Raw genomic sequence first — 13,604 nt, 5'->3', positions numbered from 1 at the left:
ACACACACACACACACACACGCGCGCGCGCGCGCACACACAGAAGCGTAAATCCGACCGCGCGACCTCCACGTGGTACGCTTTGGATAACGCTAATGCCGGCGGTAATTGTTTTCTTAAACTTTTCAAGAGAAAAAATTTCAAAAAAAATTTTTTTTTTTTTCAATTTAAGCACTTTCTGGAACAAAAATGTGGAAAAAGCTCGAAAAAACAATTTTTTTTCTCATTTTTAAAAATTATGAGCTTTTTAGAGCAAAAACGTGATCCTTTAATTTTTTCAAAAATTCGATCAAGTGAAACAAAAAAACGGCTGGCTGGATTAATTTGATTCTTTGTAGGGTTTTTGTGGACATATTGAACTGTAAAAGGCACACTTAACATTAGTGGTTTCTCAATATTTTCGATCCAGCGCTTGATTTTCCAAAAACCACTAAAAGCCCTTTTTTGTTGCATTTTCAAATTCATGTGACGGAAAGAAAAAATTTTTTTTCGAAAAAACAATGGACAGTCGTTAAGGGGAATTCATTCAAGTTCTTGAAACCCACCTTTAACTTTCTGTGCGATCATTGGTTGCTGAGATATCGATAATCAAAGACAAAAAGATCCTTTTCCATTTGAAGACCGATATCTCAGCGAGGAGTGGACGTATCAGGGTGTTTAAAAAAAGAAATTAAAGCTAAATGAACAAAGTATCCGATCCTTATGGTGGTTAAGCTAAAAAAATTTTTTCCACGCCCGTAGACCAAAAAAAAAAACTAAAAAAATTTTGAGAATTTTTTTCTTGCTGGTTTTTCTACGATTACTCAGAAACCGCGGAGGCTACAAAATTTTGAAGTTCTAATCCAAAAACTAGACACTTGGAGCTACAATTTCCTTTTTTTTTATTTCCTGTACGACCATTTCTCTCAAAGTTACGGCCTGTTGAAAACTACCGAAAAATTTGGAATTTTTTTTTGATCCCTTAATTTTTTCCAGTAGTGTATTTCTATGTCATAGGTGAATATTAGATTGTAATTTATAGAATAGATTCAATTCAAATTTTAAAAAATATATGAAAAATATAATAAAATAGTATAAGATGAGTACGTCTGAATATTCTTACGATTACAATTGTAAGCGCATGCTATCCACTCTCATAGTTTTCGGTTTACTATAACTTTTTTAATATTCATCTGTCAATCACACACTTGGTTACGATAATAGTAATCATAATTTCAATTTAATCTATTGTTAGAATACTATCCAAAATTAAACAATCAAGAAACTTCTAAAAATAATTTAAATACGTGTAGTGCTCTATTGAAATATTATAAAGTTCGTACAATAATATATTAAATAATACTAATATTTCATTTGAGCGAAAATTGTGCACAATCGCTATGATCTAATTAACATAACGACTTAACATATTACATCCATAGGCTTCATGTAGGTTTGAACTTGTGATATTTAAATCAAGATTTGAATTTTAGGTGATTTATTTAGAATTTTACATTTATATTGATATTATTCGTATAATCTGCCATGAAGGCGCGCGCTTGCGCGCGCAAGGTAATTCAAGTTGGTAATAATAATAGATTCATCAAATTTTTAACCCCCCAAGATCAAAAGGCCAAGTTCTCTGATTATTAAACCCCACAACTCATCAGCTTGAACCTCTTTCCATTCTATTGGAATAATGATTTCATAAGTAAGTAAATTCCCCATCTAAAAACATATAATAAATATTGAAGTTTAAAATTACTCGAAGCATTACAATTATGTTGAAAAAATCTATATTTCTTAATTTACCTTCAATATCTCTGTTATTGTTATTGTTGTGGTTGCTTTTTATTGTTGTCGGTGTCAAGTTTTAAATATTCCTAAAAATAGATAAGATTAATTAACTTGTACATGAGTATTATCATCATTATAATTATAATCTTTTATAAATCTTTTAATAAATAAATTTATTAACCACTGGAATTATTATTATAATAATTATCATGCTAAAGTCATCAGACACCTATCAAATTTTAGTTTTACTTCAGAAATAAATTAGTATAAAAAAAAATATTGTAAAAATATTTCACTTTTAGTTCTTTAAAATTTCTACCTATGAATTTTTAAACATTTTTGTAAGATCTGTATTTAAAAAATCTTAAAAATGATCAGACGTCTGTTATATTCAGTATCATTGTTAATTTAATATTAATTATTTAATTAATATTATTATCTTTTAACTAACACTTAAACTTTGAAATCAATTTTGTATCAAGACATTTATTAATATATAATTATTATTGAATCAATAATTATTTTATACTAAATATTCACCATAAAAATAATAATTCAATATCAATAATTAATTATTAATAATGAAATAAATAGTAGAAAAATAATTTACTTTATGTTGTTGTTGACGACATTGTTGAAGACAATGCAAATAATTTAGTGTATTACTTAAGAGTAGATGTACAATCTTCTTTTCGTGTTACAGTGAAGTACAAAATAAGTATAGCTTTTGATAAAAACAGTAGTCAAATAATAGATGCTCAGTGTCAGTGTCCAGCATCTTCTTCAAAAAACTGCTCTCATATAATTGCCTTACTTTATAAACTCGAAGATTATACGGTACGGTACGGTTATGATGCACTCACAAGCACATCTAAGTTGAAAGAATGGAACAAAGGTAGAAAACTAGGCAATAATCCTGACAATATTTTAACTGTTAGCTATCCGACCAAACGCAAACACGTAAAGAAATCAATAATAAATTTTGTTCCAAAAAAAGTAAGTATTTGAATGATAACTATGATAAAAATCAGTTCACATCAAGATTTCTTCAAATTGTACAGAGTAAAAAGGCTATTAATTGTATGTGGAATACATTACTGAGCATAAAATATGATGACTATGATTTAAGTCCAGACGAACAGTTAATTTTAGGGCTTAAAGTTGAGCAGTTAATAATAAATTTAACTCCAGTCGAACCTGGAGCTATCGAAATCGAAGTTGATCAAAATAGTTCTGCGTGGTTAACTGAACGACAGCTCAGAATAACAGCATCAGAATGTAAAAATTATTTCACTAGTACCAATTTGACCAATTTACTTAATATAAAATTGTGGTGTAAAAATGACATAAGTCATTTACCTCAAATTGTGTATGGCCGTGAGAATGAAGCTAATGCTATTCTTGATTTTGAAATTAATAATAATTTAATTGTTAAAAATGTGGTCTTTTCGTAAATAAATTATTTCCAGGTTTAGGATGTAGTCCTGACGGTTTGATATTTGAAAATCAAAAAATGATTTCATGCATTGAAGTTAAATGTCCTCTAGTAGTAAAAGACTGCTCACCTTTTGATCTAGATAAAGTCAAGAATTCTAAAAATTTTATGTTACACTGTTAAAAATAATCAGATTCATTTAAAGAGGAACCACAATTATTATTTTCAAATTCAACTGACGCTCGCAATATTAGAGTTAGAGTACTGTGATTTTATTATTTGGTCTGGGCTTCATATTTTTGCTACAGAGAGAATAAATCGAGATGAAACCTTCATTCAAGCTTTAACAGGAAAATTAGTGAAAGTGCATAAAATATTAGCTCGTGAATTTTTTGAAATGCGACTGCCTAGAAATTTATCACTCATCTTTGTTGAAGACTTATAAAAACATTCATATCTCAACTATTATTATTGTTATTACTTTTACTATTCTTATTTATTTATACTTCTTACTAACAAATCTTACCATTACTTAAAAAGCTTAGCATTTTCATGTTTATTCGTTGTGTTAGTAATTTTATGCATGTAACTTAATGGTTTTAAGTGTTTCAAATTTTATGTTTCAATGTATAGCTGTTATGAACAACGTATAGTTGTTATGAACCATTTTAAATACTACAAATATTATTTTAATTTAGACAAAACATTTCAGGAAAAAATAAAAAATTGTTTTTAAATTTATATTTTTATTGAATTATTTACATTACTAAAGGTTCTTGAAAATTAACAAGCATAGCAATTACAAAAGTTATTTGAGAAATAATAGGAAGCATATTTTTGGAAATTACTCGTTGCATAATACGAAACTCCTTCATACGTCCAATGAATCTTTCGACATGGATTCGAGCAGCAGCTATTTCTCTAGCTGTTTGTATCTCTTCTTTACTGAAACATTTACGTTTTTTTAAAAAGGGTGAAATAACTAATGAGCATTTATATTTATTACACAGTTCTTCGATATTAAAACCCCGATCTGCCATTATTAAATCTCCTTGTTTTATATTATTAAAAATCCACTTTTTATTGTTATTTCCTTATCACTAATACGACCTTCGAAACCATCCGATAGAAAGCAACATCCTCCAGTTTAGTTGGAATAATTCCTACCAAAAACTTCACTGTGTTGTGAGATTTGTAGCTTGAGTAAGTGTTCCCTTGTTGATTGAAATTTTTAGACTTTTGCATGTTCCACTCAAAACAATCTATGATAACACGAATATTTTTGAATTTCCTAAATACTTTAGGGAGATAATTTTTCTTGATTGTCTCAGCAGAAGGAAAAATATCTAGTTTTTTAAACTCTTGATACATAAATTGTATCCACGTTGTAAAAATTTTGGAGAGATATCCAATGCTAACGTTAAATCGATAGCTCATGTCAGCAAGTAATAACCCAGAATGAAGTCGAACTAACGTTAAGAAAAGCTGATTTTTTAATGAAACTTTATTTTGTGTCCGTTGTGATTCGCGATCCGTTTTAGATTCAGTAGTAAGCCACTTTCTCAGTGATTCAGTAGCAGGAGGTCCCAAAAATTCCCACAAAGTATCAAAATCTTCTGGTTTTAAACCTGTGTAATATTTAAATTTCTTGACATTATTACGACATGAATCGACATCAAAGGCAGTACTCTCCAATTTCTTTTCCAGACATTCAATAACCGTTTTTAATTTTTTTACGTCTGTATCTTCTTCTGTTTGACTTTCAGCATCACACGTTGAAACTATTTGCAAATGTGGTGCAACGTCAAGCTCAGTATTATTTGGAGCCGTAAAGTTATAATTATTTTCGAGCTCAGACGTGAAATTATAATTTAATTGCAGTCTGTCATTACTATTAGTATGTTTATTACTAATTTCTCCAGCTAGTAATTCATCAGTAGCAGCATGAGTAGAACAGATAAGTTTTCGATGCTTGCAATCTTCAGTTCTTGAGTCTTCTTCATTACATCTTTGCTGTCTTTTTCGGTCTTTAGGAATCTAAAAAATCATAAAATAATTAAAAACAAAATTTTATGTTTCATGCCCAATAAAAAAGCAACTTTAGTTTATTAATTACCTTCAATCATCATAATATGCAAACTGATATAATATATAACCTCTTTAAATATATAATTACTAACCTTTGAAACTGTCGCTGGTAAAGGATTAGGATTTTCTATTGTTGGTCCATTTGAATTAATAAAATGTTTTGTACAAACGTAAGTGTGTTTTTTTATTCCATCAATTGTTAAATCTGCTCTTCGTGATAAGTGTATCCACTCCAAACACTTTTTCTGTCGACTTGTGGTTTTATAAAAGGTATAAATTTTACACCATCCTGCTTGTACCGACTATCAGACGTACAATTAGCGAATGCACAATGTTTTGTAGGCATGGCAATTTTAAAATAAAATTTTTTTGTAACAAATATTTATTTATTCCGATAATAATAAGATGTACATTTAACGTTGTTGTAAATAGAGAATTCAAAACATATGTACCCCCCACCCGTGCTGCCTCTAGCGGATTATTTTTTAATCTTCCCAGGAAAAAGGCTAATTCACACTATATATTTACATCAAATATCTACAACAAATATTCATTATTATAACAACGTTAAATAATGATAACAATAATATTAATAATAACAATGAAAATAATCATGAAAATCAAACGTTAAATAGAATAAAATTACAATTTTAAATAGATTAGATTTGAATTAACCGCCTATTTTATCAAACTTTCAATGGGAATGGAACAACTCTGTCACTATACAGTAGTATACTATTCTAACAAAATGGAATGTACCAACTTGAAAATAAAAAATCTGGAGCAGAGTAACTATCCGGAAAGGATCTCAGGCGTCAAATGGAAACGGACTAACTCTCATACTCGAAGTGGGATGGGCGACATGCTGCCTAAAAAAAAAAATGAGAGAGAATTGGGAATAACTGAGAACCACTGAATAGCGGAGACTAGATGTGCAGCGCCGATGCGGTGAACTGAAAGGAATGACGGTAAATAGAAAACTATTGTGGGACATATTAGTGGCTACAAAATATAATAGATGGCAGTTAGAGTTCTTTGAGACTGAATTTTTAGGCTTCCTACAGGCTCGACAAAATTTATATAAAATGAAATGATAATGTTTACTTTTAGGGCTAGCAAATAAGAGAAAATTGAACTATTGAAGAACGCTCCGTGTGGAATTCATCATCTACTGCTTGTCGGCAGTAAACTAAAAATTATTTAACAATTTAAACAGATAACAAAATAATAATTAATAATATTATTTAATCTAATGAGTACAATGAATAATTTCTTTATACAGAGTTAATTTACAATTAAAATACATAAGTTATAATAAATAGTTTTGCGTTCCTTACAGAATTTATCATCTACTGCTCGTCGGCAGTAAACTAAAAATTATTTAGAAAATTTAATTAAATAATTAAATAATAGTATTATTTAATCTAAAGAGTGAAATAAATAATTTTTTTATACAAAGTTAACTAACAATTACAATAAGTAAGTAATAGTAAATAGTTATACGGTCCCTATATACAATTTATCATCTACTGCTCGTCGGCAGTAAACTAAAAATTATTTAGAAAATTTAATTAAATAATTAAATAATAGTATTATTTAATCTAAAGAGTGAAATAAATAATTTTTTTATACAAAGTTAACTAACAATTAAAATAAGTAATTGATCCTTATTACACGGCATCGCAAGTACCTTGATCAATAGAAATAAGAACCTAATAACTTATAAAATCAATTACATTATTAAATTTTATTTGAGGCGCAAAGACAGTAACAATAATTGAAATGTCAGTGTGCATCGAAAACAAAGCAATAGCAGAAATTACTCTATTTTTATTGTGCTTTATAACAAAAACAATTACACCAATGAAGAAAGTTAATTTGTTGTTTGGTAGTAAAAGTAAAACTAAATCGCAAAATCAGTTCAAGATATCTGCAGTAAAGAACTGTATGATTACATTTATAAAAAGGGAAGGAAATAATTGAATTTTCAAAGAAGTTACAACACATAATTATTTATTTGAAGCACACAATATATTATTAATAAAAATTAATTTAATTAAGAAAAAAAGTAAACGTAATTTGAGTCAAAAATAATTACTCTTGACTACGACAACCGTTGCATATCCATACTCCCGGAGACTCTTCTTTAGAGCACTGTACATGCGAATATCTTGCACACTCTGAACACATAGCTGAGTTGATGCGTCCATTCTTTTTGCAAGTACTGCAGTACCATTCGTCAATTTTGGATTTGTACATTTTCTTTGCTGTAAATCGGAACCCTTTTTTTCGCTTAATTGCTTTGCCAGTTTTTTTTTTGCAACATCAATTGGCTCAATAACAGGATTATTATTGGTAACCGCTTTGAAATCTTTACTATTACCGTCCTGCACTGTCGACTGCACAGCCATTTCTTCCAAGGCTTCAGTGGATCTGCTGGATAGTTTGGATAAGTCCAACAATTCAGTAGTTGATGTATTTGAACGCTGTTCAGTAATCGTTGAGGATAGGGCCGGCGTGTCTATCAGTTTCGAAGCGATAGAGAATATGTTGACATCGATTCAGAATGCGAAGCTGTAAAAGTTTTGGAAGTCGCAGTAGTCGAAGTTTGGCTGGCAGAAGTGAAGAGTGTTTGCTGGCTAGTAGTCATAGGAGTTGGAGCAGAACTTTTTATAACTAATGTCATTTTAGATCCAAAAGTTGTCGGCTGGTTTTGTAAAATGTTTAAGTGTTGATTGGCTTCAGTTAACGACGTTTCGAGAATGTTTGAGCCGAAAAAAGCCAATGGTTGGCTTTGAGTCACTGGAGTATCGTCGGCTGTACAAGTAACCACTGACTCGTTTGTATTTTGTTTAGCAGCCAACTTTTCAAGTTTTGTTACTGGTGGTGTTTGCGTGGGAGTTGTACAGGCTATAGTAGTCACTTTTTTAAGATCGTTATTAGTGTTGAGTGGTGCGAGAGGACTCTGAGGTTTGGGAGCTGCTTCCGTTGGTTGAGGAGTCTCTGAAGGAATTCCTGCCGACTGCAAATCAGTTCCTTCTGGACTTTTCTCTACGATGAAATCTTCAAATTCAGTAGCAGAATCTTCATCAATTCCGTCGCGTGCTGTCGACTGCAAGACAGTTGATACTTGAATTGGTTCTAAGATCGTGGATTCATTAACATTACCACCTTCTTTATTGGTTAAAGATTCAGATGTCACCGTACAATTTTTAATCTTATTTACTTTCATTCCAGCTGACTGTGAATTTTCATTTTTTTTGTCAATTGTATCATTTACCTCAGGCAACGAATCCAAAAATGATCCAAAAAAATGAATAGATATAAAGTTACATGTAATTAACACAAATATGTGCTTATAGCAGGTCAATATTAAACTTACCGGACAGCTTTTGTGGGTATGTTTTTTTACAACATCGTAAAGTTCCAGATATATGTCGTTTTCATTTCTATTGTTTAACCGAACCTTGAACGATGCACTACACGACTTTTTCTTCCTAAAAAAAAAGGGAAATTAATATTAATGATAATCATTTATCAGGAATAGGAAATTGAAAATTAATGAAAAATCTAAACCATAGCAAAGAAAAACCTAACTACAATAACAACAGTAGTTATCATAAGTATCATAATGGTTAGTATTATTATTATTGTTATTATAATAATAATTATTATTATTATTATTATTATTATTATTAAATGAATATTTCTAAGCCTTGATCGGTCGTCTAGTGTGTTGTTATTCATTGTGTATGAGTAGAAATTTACATATTCACTTAAGGGTGTGCTTCAAAGAAATAGGTGGAGAGGAATCCGGTAGTTTAACTGGTAGAACACCTGACATGGAATCGTGAAGACCTTGGTTCGAATTCTGGGTTGGTCCGACCCTCATATTTTTTCTGAGTTACGCTTGACTTTAAAATTAATTTTAAAAAGATTTTGATTAACATTAACATCAGAGCAGATACTGACCAAACTTTCAGCTACTAGTATTCAATAAGAGAGATGGTACACATAAATCTTTTTTGAATTGACAAAAATTGTTCAGATATTAAGTGAGTACATACGTAAATTCCTACTTAATGAATAAGAACACCCTGGAAGACCGATCTAGGCTTAGAAATATTCATTCAAAATTACACACACACGGTCAATAAACAATTTATTATTATTATTAAAGTTATTATTAACTTACTTTATATCATTTGGCAATTTGGTAGTGCAGGTGAATTTTGCAAAATAAATTTTAAATGTTTTGTTCAGTTCCTCATTAATTTCTAATGTAGGTACGTGACATTTTTTTAATAGCGTTGATGTTCTTGAGAAGGTATATCCACTCGTATATTGATAAGCTTTGAACCTTCGTTCAAAACTTTCAAATGACCTAAATTTAATCAGGTCATTAAATTTTGGATGCATTTTGATAAATTTAATTACAAGAACGGAGAAATACTGGGCAGAGAGATGCAATGAAGAAAGACGGATTTAGACGAGGTTATACAAAGATAAATTATTTGTCTGAAGCGCGCTTGCCGTTAGAGAGTAGTATGGTATAGCCCGCCAGGGGTCAGTTAGGTATCAGCATTAGCTATTCCCTGGGAAATTTAAATCTAATATAATGTAAAAGAAATGTTAATTTTTTTTTGTTCAATTAGTAAGAATAATACTAACAATTTCACAAATATTTAAAAATTATTGTCTAATTAGCTTATTGCTAATTTGATATTTATCGTACAATGAATAATATGTATAATGTTATTATTTGCAATGTCGTGAATAGTAAATATCACTCAGACGTTTTATAAGGTAAAAAAGACCGTCCATTCAATGACCCTGTGTTCCGTCGTACAACTAGTTTTAGAACATTTTTTGAATTAATTTAGAATAATTTTACGTTTTTTATTGCTTGGGCAAAAATTGTTGCTTATTTAGCAAACAGCATAAATAATATATTTTATTTTTACATTTAAGATTTAAATCCGTATTTTTAAGTGGCTTTTTTATCTACAGGGATTCATTCATTTGCTCAATTTTATTTATGACTGTAAAATTCCCAGTTCTATGTATTACATTAACAGGCAAGACTATTTGCTGCTGTTTTCTTATATTTAAGTTATTTTGCTAGCCTTAGAATAGTAAATGCATTTTTTTAATGATGGGTTTTTCTTGGTATGTTTTCTTAAGTATTTTTTTTTATCTGCTTATGGCCATAAATTTAATACTTAGTTTTATGACGGTCTGGGTTTCGTTTTTGGGTAAATTTTGTATTTTTAATCTTTTTATTGTCAACTAAGTTTAGAAATATTTTGTAAATGTGCCGCCCATCCGGGTAACATCCTTGCACCCGTATCGTCCTTCCCTATCTAGTTTCCGAACTGCATTGCCTGTAATTATCCCGCCTCTGAATTCCTTTCCTGATTAACCATTCGTTGCCAAATTTTCCTACCACTAATTTTCCCTGCTTGTAGTTGTAACGCCTCTAGTTTTTACTTTTCTTGTAATAAGTTTGTATTTTTGTCTGTTGGTTATTCTTACACTTGTAGCGCACAGTCGCATTTTTGGTTTTAATAAACTTTATAGTTTAACTCAACCTCATGGTTTTTACTTGATGCAATATCTAATTTATTGTATCGTGCTTATTTGTTGTAACTTAAACGTTTTATTTTACAATCAATTAAGACAATTAATTTGGTATAAAATAAAATATATTTTGAATTTTATACGTAATTTCAGAATACTCGCGGTAAACCAATCGCGAGTCAAAACACCCTGGTTAAAAATATTGATTGAAAAGGATTAAAAATGATGAAATGTAAATACTTTTCAATTCTTTTTGGGTACATAAAGATATACAATTTACATAGGGCAACTGCTTTTCAATACTTTTCAGCCAATATTTTTATTCAGGGGAATTGATAATAAAGAATTGTTTATTTACTACTGCAACTAAGCAGTATTAATTGTTTTTACAATAAAAGGTTGTTACTTATTGCAATCATAGATCAGAAAATATAGATGGTTGAAAAGCTTATATATTTTTTTTTAGTAAATTTCATAGAAATCAACTATTGTATTTGTCCTCATGATGCAACTTTTGAAAAATTTTGCTATATTCTGAATCAGCTCGACGAACTGAGTCAAAAAATACCTATAGTTTAAAAGTTCATTTATGTATATATATATATATATATATATATATATATATATATATATATATATATATATATATATATATATATATGATGGGTTTTTCTTCACGGCACTGGCGTCGACAGCACCGGGGAGTTCCACCTAAATGTTGGCTTACTTGGTTCGTAGCTGGTTGGGCGCCAGGAACTTTACGTTCCGCGGTTCGAAAGTTAGCACTTGGTCGTCGTTGGGCGGCAGGTCAACGTCGAAGAGATCCTAAATTGGATAGTGCGGGTCTAGGAATCGATTCGGAATAATTACCACCAGAGAAACGAAAATGTTAACGCACAGGGACTGCTTACAAATCGATTTATTAACTCACAAGTTACTAGATTGAACCAGTACACAGGTTCGGCAATTCGCAAGAACAAAAAAAACCAATCCGAATATGATCAAAAATACAATATAATGAGTTCTTCTTTATTCGCTTAACAAACAAATTTTTGTATTAAGAAAAATAATTGTCTTCGCTCTATTATCTTCACAACCATTTATAAATCGATCCAAACAAAAGTCTGTCCCTCTGGTCCGTACTCAACAACAAAATCTTTAATTCAACAAAAAAAATGACAAAAAAAAAATAATTGTTTCGCTGCTCGTCTCGTGACAACAAATTTCGAATTTCTCAATACCAAAATAATTTTTTTTTTGGTCGTCGCTCGTCTTAACAAATCAGGAATTAAAAAAAATTAACAACAAAAGAAATTAGTATTGCTTCGTATTTTCTTCCTAACAGCCAATTTCGAATTTATCAATAGCATCGATTTGTCGTATTTTGGTTATCGATGGCACAATCGATCGATCATTTATCATCTGCGGCGGATAAGTGAACCGTCGGTAACTGTTGTTACCCGTCGGGCAATACGCGGGACAAAGCTCGAGGTATAGTTTCTAATTGCGCTCTTAGATGGCCCCTGAGTCGAGCCAAATTGGTGCGGCGGACAATATCAAACTTTTACCAAATAAATTGACAACTGTACACAATATCTTTCTACTACGTAATAACAAAAAAAATTGGCACCGAATACCTGGCTGACGTCACCCCGAAGCCGGAATTCGACAACGCAATCGCTGAATTTCGGTACAATTTTACTTTCTGACTTAATTACCAAATGCGTAATGATTTGATCTTTCGATAAAAGAAATTCAATAATTAATTATAGATTACAATTCGGACAAGTAATAGGCCTTATTCGACCTCGACTTAATCGCGGACCGCAGTGAAGTCACCCAGGTGTATTAACAAACTGCGACCGCACTTACCCCGTTCAGTCGACTCTCCAGGGAGATTTGAAATTCCTGATAGCAGGTGTCGGCGATGCTGACGGCTGCAGAGGCTCTCGGCGATGGCGTCACGGAATTTTTGGTTGTCGGAGTGACCAAAATTTTGTTCGAATTCTTGACTGCCTGGCAATTGACAATTACAGCAATTTACGGGAGAAATTCTAGCGTCGACTGGATCGACACTCAAAATCACAATTACTCAACAAAATAATTAAATTCACCACGTAAGCGGCTGAATTTTCGTAAAAATAATTAACAATCGGTTTTCACTTTTTTGTAGCGTAACAATAATTTTATCAGCGGTTCAACAGTGGCTTTTTCGGTGTCCGGCTCAGAATTCCTGGCTTTTCCGTTTTTCAGCAACACGTGGTGTTTTCGCTAGCGCAGCTACAAAGCTGCGCGTCCAATCAGTCGTTGTTGGATAAATTTCCATAGTCGATGGTTGGTCGATTCCCAATTTAGTACTCCATTCGGCGTTCAGGTGGAGCCCTGGTGTGCTCTCTTTGCTTCCTCGTACTGTTATTCGTCAATTCCGATTCCATGTTTCCCTCGTTGATCGTTGTCCCTCCCAGATGTCTCCCTGGTCGTTGATGGAAACTGAACTGCGGGTTCGCTCGGTCGCTTTTGTCATTCGCTCTCTCTCTCACACACATTCTTAGTTTACAAAGTAAATTTTCTTTCGGACGCATCCATCCATACTCAATTTGATTTATTTGGCGCGGTTCGGCTTATTTTATTTACCTCGAGCTTCGCATTCTAACCAGAAACCATTTGGGGCGACACAGGCGCGTCGAATCTCCGCATTCCATCAGCTTGGCCAACATTCTAGACTA

General features: G+C 31.4%; 1 protein-coding gene and 1 long non-coding RNA gene across 2 annotated transcripts; both read right to left on the bottom strand.

The window, feature by feature from the left end:
• Window positions 1-1,459: 1,459 nt before the first annotated feature.
• On the bottom strand, window positions 1,460-13,121 carry LOC141533040 (uncharacterized). The gene is made up of 3 exons (XR_012480166.1): window positions 12,751-13,121; window positions 1,791-1,861; window positions 1,460-1,706 (listed from the first exon to the last, which is right to left on the bottom strand). It is a non-coding gene; the product is annotated as an uncharacterized LOC141533040 (long non-coding RNA).
• Window positions 4,297-7,709, bottom strand: LOC141533007 (uncharacterized). Its single transcript, XM_074251656.1, has 4 exons — window positions 7,397-7,709; window positions 6,815-6,845; window positions 5,391-5,550; window positions 4,297-5,247 (listed from the first exon to the last, which is right to left on the bottom strand). The coding sequence occupies exons 1-4, from the start codon at window positions 7,707-7,709 to the stop codon at window positions 4,297-4,299; spliced, it is 1,455 nt and encodes a 484-aa protein (XP_074107757.1).
• Window positions 13,122-13,604: the final 483 nt, after the last annotated feature.

The sequence above is a fragment of the Cotesia typhae genome, unplaced genomic scaffold, assembly GCF_013202065.1.
Source record: "Cotesia typhae breed Kobodo isofemale line unplaced genomic scaffold, CoteBio_Ctyphae contig_81, whole genome shotgun sequence".
NCBI classification, from domain to species: domain Eukaryota; kingdom Metazoa; phylum Arthropoda; class Insecta; order Hymenoptera; family Braconidae; genus Cotesia; species Cotesia typhae.
The sequence above is the reverse complement of the archived record's forward strand: the minus strand, read 5'-3'. Positions and strand labels throughout refer to the sequence as shown.

What these genes read in the sequence shown, in the direction of transcription:
- LOC141533007 (XM_074251656.1), bottom strand. Translation starts at nt 7,709, where the DNA reads ATGGCTGTGCAGTCGACAGTGCAGGACGGTAATAGTAAAGATTTCAAA. An exon ending in AACGGTTGTCGTAGTCAAGA is followed by an intron (nt 6,846 to 7,396) that starts GTAATTATTTTT and finishes AATAATTTTTAG; the next exon opens with TTTACTGCCGACGAGCAGTA. An exon ending in TACCAGCGACAGTTTCAAAG is followed by an intron (nt 5,248 to 5,390) that starts GTTAGTAATTAT and finishes ATGATTTTTTAG; the next exon opens with ATTCCTAAAGACCGAAAAAG.